The 16,898-nt window shown below is 42.4% G+C and overlaps 1 protein-coding gene across 2 annotated transcripts; it reads right to left on the bottom strand.

Annotated features, from left to right (window-relative positions):
- Window positions 1-79: 79 nt before the first annotated feature.
- LOC139641060 (active breakpoint cluster region-related protein) lies at window positions 80-12,999 on the bottom strand. Of its 2 annotated transcripts, none has more exons than XM_071515293.1 (22): window positions 12,886-12,999; window positions 12,282-12,394; window positions 11,841-11,945; window positions 9,514-9,786; window positions 8,664-8,771; window positions 8,528-8,582; window positions 8,391-8,443; window positions 8,003-8,140; window positions 7,582-7,703; window positions 6,556-6,712; window positions 6,208-6,321; window positions 5,983-6,055; window positions 5,628-5,723; window positions 5,292-5,366; window positions 5,043-5,140; window positions 4,279-4,380; window positions 3,694-3,854; window positions 3,123-3,262; window positions 2,348-2,482; window positions 1,322-1,427; window positions 873-1,014; window positions 80-286 (listed from the first exon to the last, which is right to left on the bottom strand). In XM_071515293.1, the coding sequence occupies exons 1-22, from the start codon at window positions 12,935-12,937 to the stop codon at window positions 185-187; spliced, it is 2,520 nt and encodes an 839-aa protein (XP_071371394.1). In that variant the 5' UTR covers window positions 12,938-12,999; the 3' UTR covers window positions 80-184. The 2 variants fall into 2 exon arrangements, with proteins under 2 accessions (XP_071371394.1, XP_071371395.1); XM_071515294.1 differs by having other exon boundaries at window positions 9,514-9,705.
- Between the last annotated feature and the right edge of the window lie 3,899 nt (window positions 13,000-16,898).

Raw genomic sequence — 16,898 nt, 5'->3', positions numbered from 1 at the left:
TTACTAACAGCTGCCAAAAGTCCCATTTTCAAAGAAAAGCGCAAAATAAGAGTCCTGAACTTCATCAATAAATACCTTTATTTTTTTTCACACTGTTATTCACACACTGTTATTTTTTTTATTTTTACACAGCCTCGTTGAATTCTGTGTGGCAGCAGCCATGACAGAGCGGAGGTGGTCTCTCTCACATGTGGGTGGTCTCATCTTCACTGTCTGTGTCGTGGGGAAGAGAAGTCTGGGCTGCAGGGAGGTTGTTACAGTGCAGGTAGAAGAAAACCACTTGGACCTAAGTGTGCACACATACACACACACACAAATACACACACACACACAGAAAGCAGCAGAACTTTAGAAAGAATCAACTCAACAAATCGCTTCTGTTGTGCTGTTGTGCAAGACACTTAACCTTTACACTAGGGGCAGGTGTTGTTTTTGATAATACTTCAAATTTGATACTGGCTCTAAATCAACACTTTGCTGAATGAAACCAGATTAAATCAAACAATATTTTTTTCCCTCAATATTTGAAGGGTCTCATGTTGAGAAGCAATTGCTACCTTTAATAATTTTTCAATATTTCAGAAGTAAAAATAATTCACAAATGTGGCAATTTTGTAAGCAAAGGTCTTAGGTTGGCTAACAACAGTGTTTCATAATAATTTGAGAAGTTGCCCAATTTTCATGTGGCGGATATCTAATTCTGGACTGAAACTTTCTTATTGCATGCCTATAAACAAGAGGAAAACTTTAATTTTCATTGTAGTAATTCCACATTTTGACGGTTTTTAATACTTATTTATGCATTTTTGATTCCTTAAAATCACTATCATTACTGAAAATCTGTAATTTTCCAATATCCAGCTGATCCCCACCTGCACCACGACCTCCTGGGAGATATCCACCGTGGGGCCGCCGTGCCCCAGGCTGGCCACAGGGGGGCGTAAGAGGCTGGGACCAAACACTGTCGCCAGGTTCATCAGAGACATCTTGTTGACCTCTTGCCTCTCTGAGACCCTGGAAAATATGATGAAACGAAAATGAGAAAATTGAAAAAGAGGAAATGTGATTGCGAAATCCCATTATCAACAACAACGCTTAGAGTTAACAGCTTATGCGGGTCAGTAATAATCAATATGATTATTACCTCCACTAACAAAGTTGGAAGGAGGTTTGTTTTCATCTGTCTCTCTTACAAGGTTACGATATCAACTCTAATGAGTTCAGAGAGGAAGGACAGCTTCAACCACCTGGTCCATTAAAAGAATTTCAGCAGTAAATAATAATTTGTATGTGGCGGGATGTGTTGCTGTCTGATCCAGACCGTTGGAGGTGGTGCAGCAGGTAGAGGAAGGTCTGGCGGTTGACGTCAGGACAGGACTGGAGCAGAGACAGCATGGACACCAGTCTGGAGTCAAGGTCCTGGATGTCTGCAGGAGAGTCAATTGTCAGGTTGGTCAATTCACATACATGTAGGTCTGTTGAGTTCAGGAAGGCTAGCAGAGGTGTGCACACCCAACCTATATGTAGGCCAGGTGCTGCATAAAGGGAGATTATCCGCACACTGGATTAAAGCTCCTTTCTAAATACTTTATTCAATACAGGACAAAGTTTTGGCCCTGAAGTCTCCATCAGGCAAAACTCCTGTGTGAATGAATTAATCCAGTGTGCGGATAATCCTCCTTTTATGAATCTGCTGAGTTCAGAACATAAGAATTTTTGAGGAAGTGCTGTTTGTCACTTTGCCATTTTAAGGTTATTTTAAGGGGGCTAGAGTTGGAATTAAGGTTATAAAAACCTGTGTCGTTTACTTTTATAGTCCATTTACTACTGTTTGTGTCTAGCTGACATTTCCCCAATCATTGCATTTTTTAAAAATCTTTTACTTGTTATTTGTTCTTTTTATAATACAAACGTTATGGTGTCAAACCAAGCTTTGAATTAACTGCTGTCCTGGCTGACAGATGCTCATGACATGGATGTGACGATAAAGTTTGTAAGGTCATGTGTTTTGAGGCAGAGACTTCCACTTCTTGTTGTGGGTGTCAGGTGATTAACAGTAAGCAGGGTGTAACGTAATGTGCGCACAGATATGAAAACGCTCAACACGGCAAAATGAAATAACAATAAAACAGAAACTCTGACAAAATCAAAAGGCAATTTTCAAGTCTATGGAAGTTGTTTTCCATACTGTACAAGAATAAATGGCAGCAAACGGCTTCTTCTGAAGGGAGGAAAATGGGCGCTGATATCTCCAGCTATGCTGACTGTGTACAGATTCACTTCCAACAGAGTGTGTGTGTGTGTGTGTGTGTGTGTGTGTGTGTGTGTGTGTGAGTGTGTGTCTCACTCAGCGCCCTGGCCAGGCTCTGGAACAGCTCAGTAGGTATGAGCGGTTCAGGCAGCTCTCTGAAGTAGAGCTTGAGAACGCCTGAGACCGCGTTCACTTCTGCAGTTCTCAGCCTGGTTACTGCGTCACGCAGATCTGGGCGGACAGAGGATCAAGATCAGTATCACCTTTACTTACTGAGCAATTACTTGATATGATAGTGATAATAAACGTGAGATAAGGATCACAACAGGAAGGGATAAAGTGCATATTCATTATTTTTAAAGCCAAAAAAAAACATAAAAGAATAAGAAAAAGCCTTCAGACTACATGCCATAGGCAAACTGTAGATATGGACAAGCTTCATAACTCAAACTCTTTTATGTACTTTCTGTTTTTTTGCATGAATTGAAGGTTTAGGTGCTAAGTCATATGACTCCAGGGTCTATGAAAGCCATTCAGAACCTTCTGATTTAAAGAAAGCATGATCATCTGCCTCAAGAGTTTTCTCTAGAGGTTTTTCTCAACCGCTGACTTTTGAGAGGTACAATATTTTCACTGGCAAATGGTGAAGACAACCAGCCGACTGACATCCAAAATCCAAACTGGTCAAAATTGCCACGTAGAAAAGAGTTTTTAAGTTGCAGTTAAATGTAACATATTTGTATGTAATCACAAAATCTTAACAACAGACAGCTGTTGTTTCCTGCATTTGAAGTGTATGAAACAACAGTTGTAACCAGTTTGAGTTTCAACATAACAGACAGCATGCTTGCTGTGAAACGTGTTTTCTTACTGCTGTTGAAGGCGGTCTTGAGGCTGCTGATGTCACTGGCGGCTCCTGAAATCCTGTAGATGCCGACTTCCTCCATGCCTCTCCTCTCCACCTCCTCCACACAGCACCGCACCACATGGGGGACCAGCACTCCCTCCTGTCTGGAGGAGGAAATACACACACACACACACACATTACAAATTTCAGCACTCAGGCAGACACAGATAAAAACACACAAGCACACAACTGCATGCTACATCTGTGCAATGAATGTAATGTGTGTGTGCACAAACATATTGCACTTATTGCATCCATCTTAGGGGAAATCCAAAACACACCACAGGTGCTTGATACATGTGTTGTTTCATTTTACACTCCGTTCTTGCCACACTTCTGCTATCGCTGCTTCTCTTTAGACCATCATCCCACATAACAAGCCATTTCACTTCCTAAATCTAGCTGTGCAACACGGCAAGAGACGGAAATAAAACTCCTCTGAGCAACTGTTGCTTTCAGCTGAATGGCTTTCACTGGTCACTGTGGACTCTCAGCGACAGTATTGGTCTGTTTACAGTGATTGACAGGGACTCACTCTGCCACAGCTCCAATCGGGATGTTGAAGACAGGCTGTTGCTGAGGTGAGCTGGGCGGGCCAAGGGGGTGTGGACAGTACTTCAGGGACAGGGTCACCTCCACCTGGCCCACAGGGAGCGTCTGTCTTCTCCAGCGCTTTTGCAGGGTGGTGGAGTCCAACTGGAAAGAGACACAGATAGATAGACACAGATAGTGACAGTCTGTTGACAGCAGAGCCAGAAAAACTTGTAGAAGTCAACATGGCAGACATGATGAAAAATGCAAAACACTGTAGAAGTTAAGATTTGGTTCATCAGCAATCTAAAAATAAATGGTTTGGATGGGAAACAAGTAGGAGACAATAGTGCACGCCTCTACTGTGTTTTTCCTTCTTAGCCCTGCCTCTGTGCATGCCCCCCCCCCCCCCCCCCCCCCCACACACACACACACACACACACACACACACACACATACACACACATAGCTGACCTACTGGTGCCCCTTGACAGCTAAATCAATCCAGACCATCTAATGAATCTCAGCCGAAGCCCGAACCTCCCGCAAACATTTTAATGGAGCTTGGTCTTGCTCACGCTCCTCGTACCTTGACAGAAGCTTTTCCCAGGACGGCATCTTCCCCTCCCTCTGACTGACTCACACACAGCACCTTCAGGTTCTGCGCCCCATCCACCTGGAAAGTCAGCTCCTATTTGAAAGACAGAATGTGAATTTGAGTTGTAAGGGTGTTAACGCTGACAGCAGTGTCCTAGAGCTGCAAAGAGACCACACATCCCTTATTTTAGCATTTCGACACTGGTTACTAGTTGGATTGAGAGTAGATTTTATTTCACTGATCATGTTTAAAGCATGGCTGGTCTGGCCACACTGCAGACTCTTTAATCCCCTGTGAGTCGGAGCGCAGTCTGACATCTTGGTGGGTCTCTCTGACGGTCCTGCAGTCTAGACTCCAGAGGAAATGTGGCTGTGCTTCGGCTGTCATGGTCCATAAACTAGAACGACCTGTCTGAGGAACTTCAGTACCATTTTATTAATGACTTAAACACACACAGACTCAATTTTATGTTTTAATTTATGTATGTATGAATGTATGTATGTATGTGTCTATCTGTCTATCTATCTATGACCACTTTTCTTTGGAATGTATTTCCCAATTTTGAATCCATTTTTAAATACTGAGTGTTTTAGAAGTAGGAATACATTTTTCTATACATAAATAATTAAATTTGTTCCATTTGTCCAGGTCCAGGTCCAACTACTTTTGAAACATACTGTATTTTAAGACTCCTTGTTGTTGTAAAAACAATATTATTATTATTATTATTATTATTATTATAGCTTGGGTCTAACCTGGTCCCAGTGTGGGCTGAGGCTTTGGATTGAAGAATGGGTCTGGGCCTGTTTATCATAGCACTCATAGCCATCCACCTCCACACACACATACACACCTGAGAAAGAGAGAGAGAGAGAGAGAGAGAGAAGAGAGAGAGAGGGAGGTTGACAGTTACCTACCTTCAAAAAGTATCAATCATTTTGTAAGAGGAGCTGGTATGAAACTCTTATGTACTATAATTAGAGCAGAGCAAATAACAAATGTACTAGCTGGGTGTTGTAGGCCGCAGGCAGAGTGGATCGCTACAGTCAGAGTCCCACACAGCGAGTCCTCCTCATCACCTGGTGAGAAACAGAAATGTCCTGAAGCTCACTAAATGTAATCGTGTTGAAGGGAACTGAAATTGCGCAAGTCTGTGGGTATGAGGGGTATTACATAGAAAGTCATAAAAACCTGTTGGAAATTAAAAGTGCAGCATGAAAAGATCAAAGGCAACAGCCCGGACTTTCTGTATCGCATTTCAGACAGGATGTGAACCTGTGGTGAGGAAAAGAGGTAAGAGAGTGAGACAGAGAGACAGAGAGAGAGAGAGAGAGCTGTACCAGTGTTTAAGCTGTGTAGTGGTGGCTGCTGAGTCATTCTCAGTTTGACACATGCGCTGGTGAGGGTGAGCAGATCTGGAGGAACTGTTTCTATGTCTGAGAAACAACAGATGGCAAACACAGGCATATTTTTATCATTTGAAAGTTTTGAGAACAGTTGATAGCTATTTTTGGAATAACATGGCAGTCACATCAGGGAGAAACCACAAGCAATCTGATTTGTCTGTGTTTAGAAAGCCATGAAAAGATTCACAATCACATTTCTCGCTAACACCTGTATGATCTGTTTTCCTTTTTGTTTCTTTAACAGTAATAGTTATGTTCTTTTCTAATAACCCATCAGTTGTTAACTTACTGTCTCTGGTGAGCTTGTGGATGGCTTCTCTCCATTCGTCAAGTTCATACAGGGAGGACAGGAGACAGTGACTCTGCAGCGAGAGACATTAGTTTATACATCAGGCATAGATTAGGATGCTTATTGTGTGTGTGTGTGTGTGTGTGTGTGTGTGTTGTGTGTGTGTGTGTGTGTGTGTGTGTGTGTGTGTGTGTGTGGGGGGGGGGGGGGGGGGGGGGTGTATACCTTGCCACTGGGGCTGTGCAGCTCCAGTCTGTGGACAGGTGAGTGTGTGAGCAGCAACAGTTCCATCTGCTGCAGTTTCTTCCTGCTTCGAGCTGCCAGGCCCCTGGATCCTCTCTTCACACACACACACACACACACACACACACACACACACACACACACACACACACAAATTCTGAATATAGCACTCAATGCATTAAAACTCAAGACTGGTCTGACTCCTTTTACTCTCTCTCTCTCTCTCTCGCTCTCGCTCTCGCTCTCGCTCTCGCTCTCTCTCTCTCTCTCGCTCTCTCTCTCTTCTCTCTCTCTCTCTCTCTCTCTCTTTGCACACACACACACACACACCACGTGTTGCCGCAGCTGTTGTCGGAGCAGGTACATCTTGGTTCGGATGGTGTGTATGCGGAGGTGTGTGTCGGCCGGTCCTTCCTGGTCCGCAGCCCAGCGCAGTCTGAGACCGGCCAGGGGCAGATACCAGCAGAACCTGTACTGGGCCTGCTTCCTGGGAGGAAACACAAACACATTCATGTACAAACACACACAAACAGTCACACATACAAACAGAATAATCAGTTTGTGTGAAAGTGTACAGACAAATGTATCTTATAGTGCCACATTTATACAGGGCAGGTAGAGCCTCAGCTATTCCTCTAGGCAGCGGTGGAAGAAGTATTCAGATCTTTGACTTAAGTAAAAGTAGCAATACCACAGTGTAAAAATACTTTGTTACAAGTAAAAGTCCTGCATTCAAAATCTTACTTAAGTCAAAGTACAAAAGTATTAGCATCAAAATATACTTAAAGTAGCAAAAGTAAAAGTAGTCATTATGCAGAATGGCCCATTTCAGAATCATATATATCATGTTATTGGACTATAAATATTGATGCATTAATGTGTTCATCACTTTAATGTTGCACCTGGTAAAGGTGGAGCTAATTTTAATTACTTTATATACTGCTGGATAGCTTAACCTATAAAAATATATCATAATGTATTAGTTGATTTATAATTTGTATTAATAATCTAAATCTGCAAAGTAACTAGTAACTAAAGCTGTCAAATAAATGTAGTGGAGTAAAAAGTACAATATTTCCCTCTGAAATGTAGTGGAGTAGAAGTATAAAGTAGAATGAAATGGTAATACTCAAGTAAAGTGCAACTACCTCTAAATTGTACTTAAGTACAGTACTTGAGTAAATGTTCTTAGTTACTTTCCACCACTGCTTCTAGGCTTGTCTTCTTTTCCTGAGTGTATTTCTTCTACTGAGCTCGTATCCTGCTCTTTAAAGGTAAAGGTGCATGTAGCATTGTCAAATTACTGTAAACAAATATGTGTACATATATACGTATATATGAAGACCTGTCACACACCCTTTGGCCACAGCCTTGAGCTTGGTACACAGCAGCAGGTCGGTGTACAGGAAGAGGTGGCGCAGGTTCCGCTCCCCCTCACACACATCCACCACGAAGCCATCACGCATCAGCTGCCGTCTCTGGGGCGCAGACACACACACAGACACACGCACACAGACACACACATTGTGTTGTTAATACTACTATATGGGTGTGACTGTTTTGGGGGTTTGTTTTGATGTTTTCCTGTGAGTTCATGCCTCAAGACTGGGAGGGTGGGCAAGGGTGTGTGCACATGCAAATATACAATAAAACACATGTGTAAGTACTTTTGGCGAGTTCATGTGTGTGTATGTATATGCTTATGTGCACTTGTGTGTGAATGTTTGCATATGTGCGCGCCCACGTGTGTGTGTGTGTGTGCACGGTTTACTCTCACCATGCCGTGACTGAGCGTGACCTCTCGTTTACATTGTGAGCCCTCGTTGACCCCAGACAGGAAGCTGCGAGACAGCCTCAGAGCTTCCTGTAGTGCCGTGTGATCCCCGTGTTCCACAGGTGTCGTCTGCAGGACGTCCTGCAGGAGGACAGACAGCTCAACATTAAGGTTCAGCTGTGTTTGGAGAGCACACACATATAAACAAATAAGGCCAATGAAAATCCATATGGGTCACATGTGGACTAATTAAATAAAGGAGAAACAAGGAGAGGGAAGAAAAAGGAGAGAAGAGAGGTTTCATGAATTGAAATTAAAAGGACTATAAACAATTTGGTGAAAAGAAATGAATGGAAGAATGACTGTAATGAATCATCAGGGGTTTTCTCACTCGCAGCACCAGTGTGGTCTTGGTTACTCTGTCCAGAGGTTTGTACAGGAGAGCTGGAGGAAAAAGGACAGCGATCAAACACTGACAACCAATAACTCATGTAATAAAACAACATACATTAACCCATTAGTCCGTACCTTCAAAGGTGTATTTGGTCCTAGCTTTGTCTGAGCCGTTGTTAGACATCATGCTCTGAAAAACAAAGTGAGACTAATTAGACTGTGCCTGTATGTTAGTTTAGCGTTCAGTCTGTTCTCTGTGTATTTGTTTTACCTGGGCCAGCGTTCGGAAGCGATGGTCAGAGTGTGTGCACTTGCGGACAATTTCAACAGCCTTCTCATAGTTATCGATGAAACCACGATACACACCAATCTGGTTCACCTGCAAAAGCAAATGTATGGATAGATGGATGGATGAATGGATAGATGGATGGATGGATGGATGAATGGATGGATGGAGAGATGGATGGATGGATGGATGGATGGAGTCAAATCGCTACTCATTTGTAGAATAGCCGAGTGAATCTCTCACACTAAAAAACAATTGAAGAGTTTCACTCCAAAATGAGATATCTGCCATGTGAAAACTTGGACACCCTTTCTTAGAGAATGATCACTTGCATTAATGTACAACTCATTATGAAATACTGCTGAAGTTACTATCCAACCTAGGACCTTTGCTTACAAAATAGCAATACTTTTGGGGATGATGTCTTCCTTATTTATGAAATATTGACAGATTAATTGAAGGTAGCAATTATTTTTCAAAAAGGATATATTTGCATAACATTTTGGAACAAAATGCTTCAAATATTAACCAAATATATAATAATTTGCTCTATTGCATAATGACATTTATTCAGCAAAGAGAGGTATTGAGAAAAGTATTGATTTTGAACCAGTATCAAATTTGAAGTACCAGAACTGGTAGCAGTATTGAAATCCTACAATACAATCCTACAATACTTGTCCCTAGTGTAAATGTTAAGTGTCTTAACACAAGGGCATAACAGAAGGGGGTTGGTTAGTGAGCCATTGATACTACATAGTTTTGTTTTGTGTGTGTGTGTGTGTGTGTGTGTGTGTGTGTGTGTGTGAGAGAGAGTCTGTACTGTATAACTTACCATTTTCAAAAATAGATCCCCCACCATCAACTCAAAACCTCCCTGCTTCATCTCTGTCTCCTCAGCTGAGCTCCTCTCCCTCTCTGGGTCTGGATCCACCGGGCCGGGACTGGGCTCTGTGTGTGTGTGTGGGTCCAGACGGGCCTTCAGGCCGGCGTAGAAGCACTGGTGCATGTCTCTGAGCTCGGGCACCTGGTAGAAAACCGTATGCACCTGTTGACTGGACAGAACCGGCTGGGACGTCCCGGCTGAGGCCCGCAGAGCCTTCATGGGCTAGAAGGGGGCAGGTGGAGAGGGAAGGTAGATTGAGATGAAGGGAGGGGGACGGGGGGTTGAAACGGTGAGGGATGGTGAGGACGAGAAGGATGAAGTAGGATATGAGAGAGAAAATATGTTAAGGAGATGAAGAAAAGAAAATGAAGAAAATGAGTTGTACAAGCAGAGAGAGAAAAAGAGAAGAGAGGCAGAATAAAATAGGTGAGAGGAGTTGGTGATATATAGAGAACAGAAATAAAACACATAACTGGGCTGTGGTGAATAATTTAGATGAGAAACAGGGTGGCGAGAAGCATGTGTGAACATGTTGAATCGAGCGCAGAGTTCACATTTCACACACACCACTGAAGTCTCAGTCACACACACTTCAACAGCCACTCAGCTTTGGCACATACACTCCAACCGCCCCCATAACAGCGACATGCATAAATGCACACATGGTATATTTACTCACCCACACAATAAACCGTGCATACTGCCGAGCTGAAACGGCACAGAAAATATCCGCGCAACAACCACAAACATAACATCAACTTTATGATTCGTTTCTCACATCCATTTATTTTAAACTTAAATGAGTCACACACACATTAAATGCAGAAACAGGGATAGCTGCTGCTGGAAATAGCAGCAAAGAAAGGGGGAAATTAATCAATAAAAAGCACCCAGTCACTCGTTCTTGCGCCACCACTTCCTGGCGCAAGTCTATTAGCAGCTCGATTCACAACCCAATCTGAAAAGTCTTCCTCTCTGCTCTTGTTGACCATTAACCAAAAGAGAATTCACTCTACTCTAAACCTCTACTGATAGGAAGCACACACATTATCAATTTGCAACGTTAGCAGGGACGATGGCTTTAGTATTCTGATTTCTAAAATGCAGTTTTATATTTGGACCTTTGACAGAAAGGGGAACTCATCCCTGATGGAGAACAAGAGATTTACCATGTGTGGTCAAAGAAGGAAGCCCAATAACTAAGACACTGGATTCTATTATTGCACATTATCTTGTGTGGCACAACACCAACCACACACTCAAGGACATGCACGCTTCTGCTCACACAGACAAACACATGCAAGACAACAGGATGACCTATCTATCCACACATCATGTTAGTGTAAGGTATCAAACTGCATGAGCATCATTTAGCACTGATGTCCAGCCTGTTGTCTTATAAGACTTTACCATCTCATGAGTTAAGATCGGCAGAACTAAGTAGATTTGACAAATAAAGTCACTTTCTGATTCGTCTATACACCTTACTGTACCGTAGTTTCACCTGATTTCCAGGAGAGTAAAGGTCTCATCCCTTCAGTCAGACTTTATGTTTTGTTTTGTTTTATTTAACTCTTTATACTGTAGTGACACAATAAAAAGGGGAAGCTGAGCAGTATTAGTAATATCTACAGTGTTTATGCATTGCAGTACTGCACGTTCAGCCCAGAGAAGGAAGGCTGCAACCACAGACTTCATGGTTTCAGACCAAGCTGGGTGTGTGCTCATATAAACAGTCTTGCTTAGTAATATACGTGGAAAAAAAAGCTGTTAGTGAGCGAGACTGTGTGTGTGTGTGTGTTAGAGAAAGAGTGCGAGAGAGAGAAATGAGAACCTACAGCATGTTTGTGTGTGGCAGAAACAGAGAGAGAGAGAATGAGAATCAAGTGTGTGTGGTGTGTGTGTAGTGTGCGCATGCGCGCATGATGGCGGCAGGTCGTAGGTGAAGTGCAGGTGAACGCCAACTGTTGTTTTGATAACCTAAACAACCACACCCGTTGTAATTACCATTGTTAATGTAATAGGTCTAGTTTAAGATGCATTGGCAACTTCTGTGGACTATGTGCCTGATCGCGACAATCAAGCTTGCATATGTTTTGTATTGTGAAGATCTATGCCACTGGTCCATGATTTTGTGAATGTACTTTACTGCACCTTCAGTATTTGTGTCCTTGTACGTTTTCTTCTATGTGGACATAAATAAATTGTTAAAATGTGTGTGTGGTGTGTGGTGTGTGGTGTGTGTGTGTGTGTGTGTGTGTGTATGCGTGTGTTACCATCAGTAACACCTCCAGCTCACTGAGGTAGACCTCCTCACTCTCCAGGATGCCTCTCAGGACCACCAGCCGCCTCTCCAACATTTCCTCTGGGCTGCGTATCGTCTGAATCAAACACATTCAGCATTAACACACTCTAACCCGTCATTTGTTCAACTCTATCTACCATGGATTTCTCCCTGTATGATCGATGAATGACGGTGCAAAATGGCGGCTCTAGAAAGAAGCCCTCGCTCTTTGACTCTGAGGGACTGACACCAAAGTCTGATTTTTACCGTTGATGTTTTTAGGTGGTTGAAAATTTGTCTCCTATCAAGCTCAAAAATAGACAATGCAAGGAAAGTAGAAAGTAGAAAGTCTATGGAGAGAGACAGAGAACTTTGAAAGAATAATTGATTTTATTTTCAGCAAAAACAGTCATGTGTGATAGGGCGAACTCACAGGAGTGTCGGGTAAGTCCACGCTCTCCGTGTGGAGAGGGGACAGGAGGCAGGACACTGTCTCCTCCTGGAACACATCCTCGTCCAGGACATCAGACTCTGCCTCCACTTCAACTGACACACACACACACACAACACATGGTAAAAGGGAGCAAGATAAACAGGCTTACTTCCACACTGCCCCATAAACTGAGCACACATTAGTTTTGTTCCCATATGAGATATCAATCATTTGAATAAAGTCAAAAATGTTTGACAGTGCAACACGAAAACAAACTATGGTACATTTTAAAGATTTTAAAGGATAGTAAGTAACTTTAAGCCCTTTAAGATGACAAAGTGATTACACTTTACAGACTGGATTCTTTATATTTTTTTGAATTATTGAATGATTATTGAACTTCACGTAATATTTTTTTTTTTCAAAGAGGATATATCATGCTTTGGAAATTAACTCTTTTAATTAAAAAGAACACAAATAACAAACTCTTTTTGCTTTTACAACTGCTTTGAAAAACCCCTCTGTGTCTCTCTCTGTCTCTCTCTCTCTCTCTCCCTCTCTCTCTCTCTCTTTCTCACACACACACACACACACCCCGCCTCACCTGGTATCTGCTGTGACTCCAGATAACCCACAGCCTCCTGGTAGACGTCCATAGCTCGGAGATCTTGTCCCCACAGCGCAGGGTTGAGGACTGGAGACGCAGCATGTGAGCGAACTCAGCTGGCGTTAGAAAACTTCCTGTTTCTTTTGTGATGCACTAGTGGAAAATATAGCTTCCTGTCTGTGTGAGACCAGTAAAAACCAGCAGGAACTGTGGCACATAAAATTAAATCCGTTCCCACAGTTACAGTTGCTGTGAGTCTGGTAGTTTTAAAATGATCTGCAGAGTGTTTATATCAAAGTTTAACCTTATGACTGAAATGGATTGTATGTCAGGCTCTTTATCATTTATTGTCTAAAATTAATGAGCACTTGCTGAAATCTTCATATCCAAATGCGTAGTGCTGGAATCCTTTTTTATTTGCTGGAATTCTTCTTTTTTTCTTTCTTTTTCTCTGCTAAAAGTGATCAGAATCCATTAGACCTACAGTGACTATATTTGGCAGGTGGGCTCCTATGTCCCCCCACTACCTAGGCAACAAAAACTACATCAATTGGCCACATGGTGGGGCTATATCAAGCAACTTTATGTTTTGGCCAATAACTTCTTACAGTAATAGAGAGAATATTCTTGTGTCTATAGATTCTTTGGAAGGTGCTGAGTCCAACCCATATATCACTTTAAATGTCCACCATATTGGATTTTCCGCCATTTAGATTTTTTTCAAAATCATTAGTGTGGACCACTTTTAAACTCATATTGATCAAGACAGAGAGCAGTCTAGCAGCAATTTTCTGCCCCTTGTGATTTAGTATTGATTTATTCATTAATGGAGAGAACTATAAAGTTCTATAAAGTGGTTAGCACTTTCAATCATATGCTGCAGGATAATAATAATTCTCCCTAGTTATTTTCTCTCAAAATAAGCGATCAGTGGTGTTTGGCTCAGTAGGTAAAGCATCTTTCTTGCATGCTGAAGATTGTGGGTTCAAATCCACTTTTTTTCACAGGCATAAACTGCCAAGAACCAGAGGTATATTGCATTCTTGGACCCATCAATCGCCACTTGTGGCTATATATTTGAATTTAAGTATTTTTATCATCATAGTTTGACTTTTTAATATAGAGGTAAGTAATGTCCAGAAAAATTGAAGAGGATTCCCTGTTTAAAGACTTTGTCAACCTACAGCTTTGAGTCTTATTTTAACTGGAAAAAAACATAAAAATGCATCCTTACTTACAGTGACAGTCTGACAAGAGGTTGCAGACACAAATATGCACAAACATACACACACACCCCATATTACACCATGAAATGAGTGACTGGGTTATTTTGAGTTATTATCTATAGTTGTGTGTAATTGTCTTGTTTTGATCATGTTGGTCCATCTGTGTCTTGCCATTTTCAATTATTTGAAAATTATTTAGAAGACATGTTTCATGGTTTTCTGCTATTGCTTTATAAAACCTTGAATATGATTTGTTCCACACAGCTTCTGTGTAAAATTAAAAAAAAAATACATCCAATAAAACTAATAACAATATGACCATACTTTTAAATGCTATGATTGTTTAATGCTGTGGAGATTGTTATTTTAGCGAGAGCGGCTGGCTGGTTTCAGCATCTTCCAGATACGACGGAAGATGGCACGCACTCCCTTCTTCTTCTTCTTCTTCTTTTTGTTTGCATCTGTGGAGAAAAACAGTACTAAGTATTAAGAGATGTTTTTATATGAGTCTCAAAGAAAATGGAGTTTTAAAAAAAATTATCAAAATGATCAAGAACTCACCGCTACCCTCTGCAGCCACCGCACTGCAAACCTCTGGAGTCTGGAGACAAGTCAGAGAAAACAGTTATGTTTATATGTGACATTTCAGCCATATACCACACATCATCAGATTTGTTTTTGTCTCCTACCTCCGAGACGGTGGCGGCCGTCACACTGCAGTCAGAGACCTGAACCTGGGATGCCTCCCTCCCAGAATCCTTCACTCCTCTCCGCAGCTCTTTCAGCCCATCGTCAAGACTCACATCCTCAGTGACCAAGGCCACTTTCAAGGACGCCTCTATCTCCTCCGGGAGTTTCTGTGTGTTCAGCTCAGAGTTTTTCTGCTGCTGAAACTCCACCTCTTCCAGCCCCTCGGAGTCGGCAAGGTGACAGTGAGGCGGGTCGGGTGCGGCGGTCTGGACTCCGTAGTCCATCTGCTGGACGGCACAGATGACGGCCTCCCTGGCAGAAAACACACTGTCATCAAAGTCCAGCAGCTTGAATGGTGCCAGCCTGTCCTCGAACCTGCTGTAGACCACAGTGACCATGGCTCGGGCCACTGAGGTGGAGATGCCACACAGAAGCTTTGTTGGGAAATTTCCAAAGTGGGAGAAGCATGGAGCTGCTGTGTCTGCCAGCAGTCTGCCAATCTTAGCAGTGGCAGCTTCAGCCCTTCCCCCGGCAGCAGCCATGATGGGACGCTGAGCCTGGGACGGTTTGTCCTCAGCTGGCTCTGGTTCCTCCAGGAAAAACTCCACAACAATTTTCGTCACTTTTGGCACCAGGGTGGCAGCACTTTGCTGAAGCATCTCACACAGGGTTGCTGGTTTTGCATCACCAGTAGAGGACGGGTTAATGGTGCTGGGCAGACAATGGGCAGCAGTGTTGCTCAACCTGTCGTTCCAGGACAGGAGGAAGGTTTGAACATCCTCCTCTGCTCTTGGGTGGATGACTGCAATGAATATCTGAAGGCCCTCCAGTGTGACCTTCATGTGACAGGGAGAGAAAGAGAAGAAGAAGAAAAGTGAATCTGAATGGCTCCTACAGTGGAACTGGTACAACACAGAATAACCTTTCTGCTGAACAGCAGTGAAAGGCGACTTTCTCTCTCGAGCTCTTCCCTGAGCTCCTGCTCCATCTGTCTGAGACAGTGGAGCCTCGCTAGAGTCCGGACCTGAGCAGATCAAGGACTTGTTAGTCTCAACATGAACATAATGTAGCTAATAGCAGATTCATTTCACAGGAACGTACATTGAATATGTAAATATGGGTTGGGTTGAAGATGTTTGTTGTATTTACCAGTTCAGCCATAAGGAGCTTTCTCGCCTCGGCCTTCTCTGCTATTTCCTGGAACCTTTAAAAATATCAAGGATTTTGTTATTGATCTTTTCACAGTGTTGTGGATTTGTATCAAGTTTTAATGTAATATATCAGTTTCCTGTCAGTTCAACAATCAAAGAAATGAACAGTTTGACTCACTCTTCCAGGAAGCATCTTCCTGCCAGCAGCCAGGTTTTCATGTTTCCAACAGAAATATGAGGAGGGACTTTGTCCTTCTGCTTCATGAGCAGAAACTGCCTCATGAGCTTTTTCTGCAAGACAGATTTAGTGTCAGTTTGAATCAGTTAACAGGACGCCATCTAATGCTCATGTGTCACTTCAATATGAACAATGTATCTTTACATTTACATGACTGGACTCACCTCTGTTTGGTATAACTCCTTCTCCTTCTCAGAAAGAGAGGGCAGTCTCATGAGTCGGACTTGTTGGAGAATGAACTCAGTGTCCATGACTGACACTGAGGACTGAGTCCTGGTCAAACTCCTGGAGAAAAGCAGGAAACATTCAATTCATGAGGGTCACTGAAAACTACAGATTTAAATCCACACCTAACATCCTCACACCTGATCATAACACTAACCCGAACCACTCAATTTGTAAAAGATATGTAAAGATATTTAGGTAACTAACTTAGAAACACTGTTTAAAATGATGAAATAAAAGTAAAGAATTCACAAACCTGGTACAAGGAAAAGTTCTCAAGGTCTTTTGTTTGCAGTGAGTGAAAGAATACGTGCACACAGACGGTTTAGATAGCTGACAGTTCAGGTACAAACTAACTGATCCAATGAGTGAATTGTGATTATTATTATTATTATTATTATTATTATAAGGTATACACCAACCAGACCAGGCCATCTTTGGTCTTCAGCCTTAACTCTAAAGGCGAGGATGAGCTGAGGA

The sequence above is a fragment of the Centroberyx affinis genome, unplaced genomic scaffold (assembly GCF_046629955.1).
Source record: "Centroberyx affinis isolate AG114_WGS23_722 - 3 ecotype Tasmania unplaced genomic scaffold, CSIRO-AGI_Caff_v1 ptg000335l_1, whole genome shotgun sequence".
Lineage (NCBI taxonomy): Eukaryota > Metazoa > Chordata > Actinopteri > Beryciformes > Berycidae > Centroberyx > Centroberyx affinis.
This window is presented reverse-complemented; position numbering and strand designations above follow the sequence as displayed.

Bases quoted from the DNA above. Each gene is read 5' to 3' on its own strand.
- LOC139641060 (XM_071515293.1), bottom strand. From the start codon at position 12,937: ATGGACGTCTACCAGGAGGCTGTGGGTTATCTGGAGTCACAGCAGATA. The intron at 8,444-8,527 runs GTACGGACTAAT...TTTTTCCTCCAG, and splicing joins GACCAAATACACCTTTGAAG to CTCTCCTGTACAAACCTCTG. The intron at 1,428-2,347 runs GTGAGACACACA...ACTCTCCTGCAG, and splicing joins GAGCCTGGCCAGGGCGCTGA to ACATCCAGGACCTTGACTCC.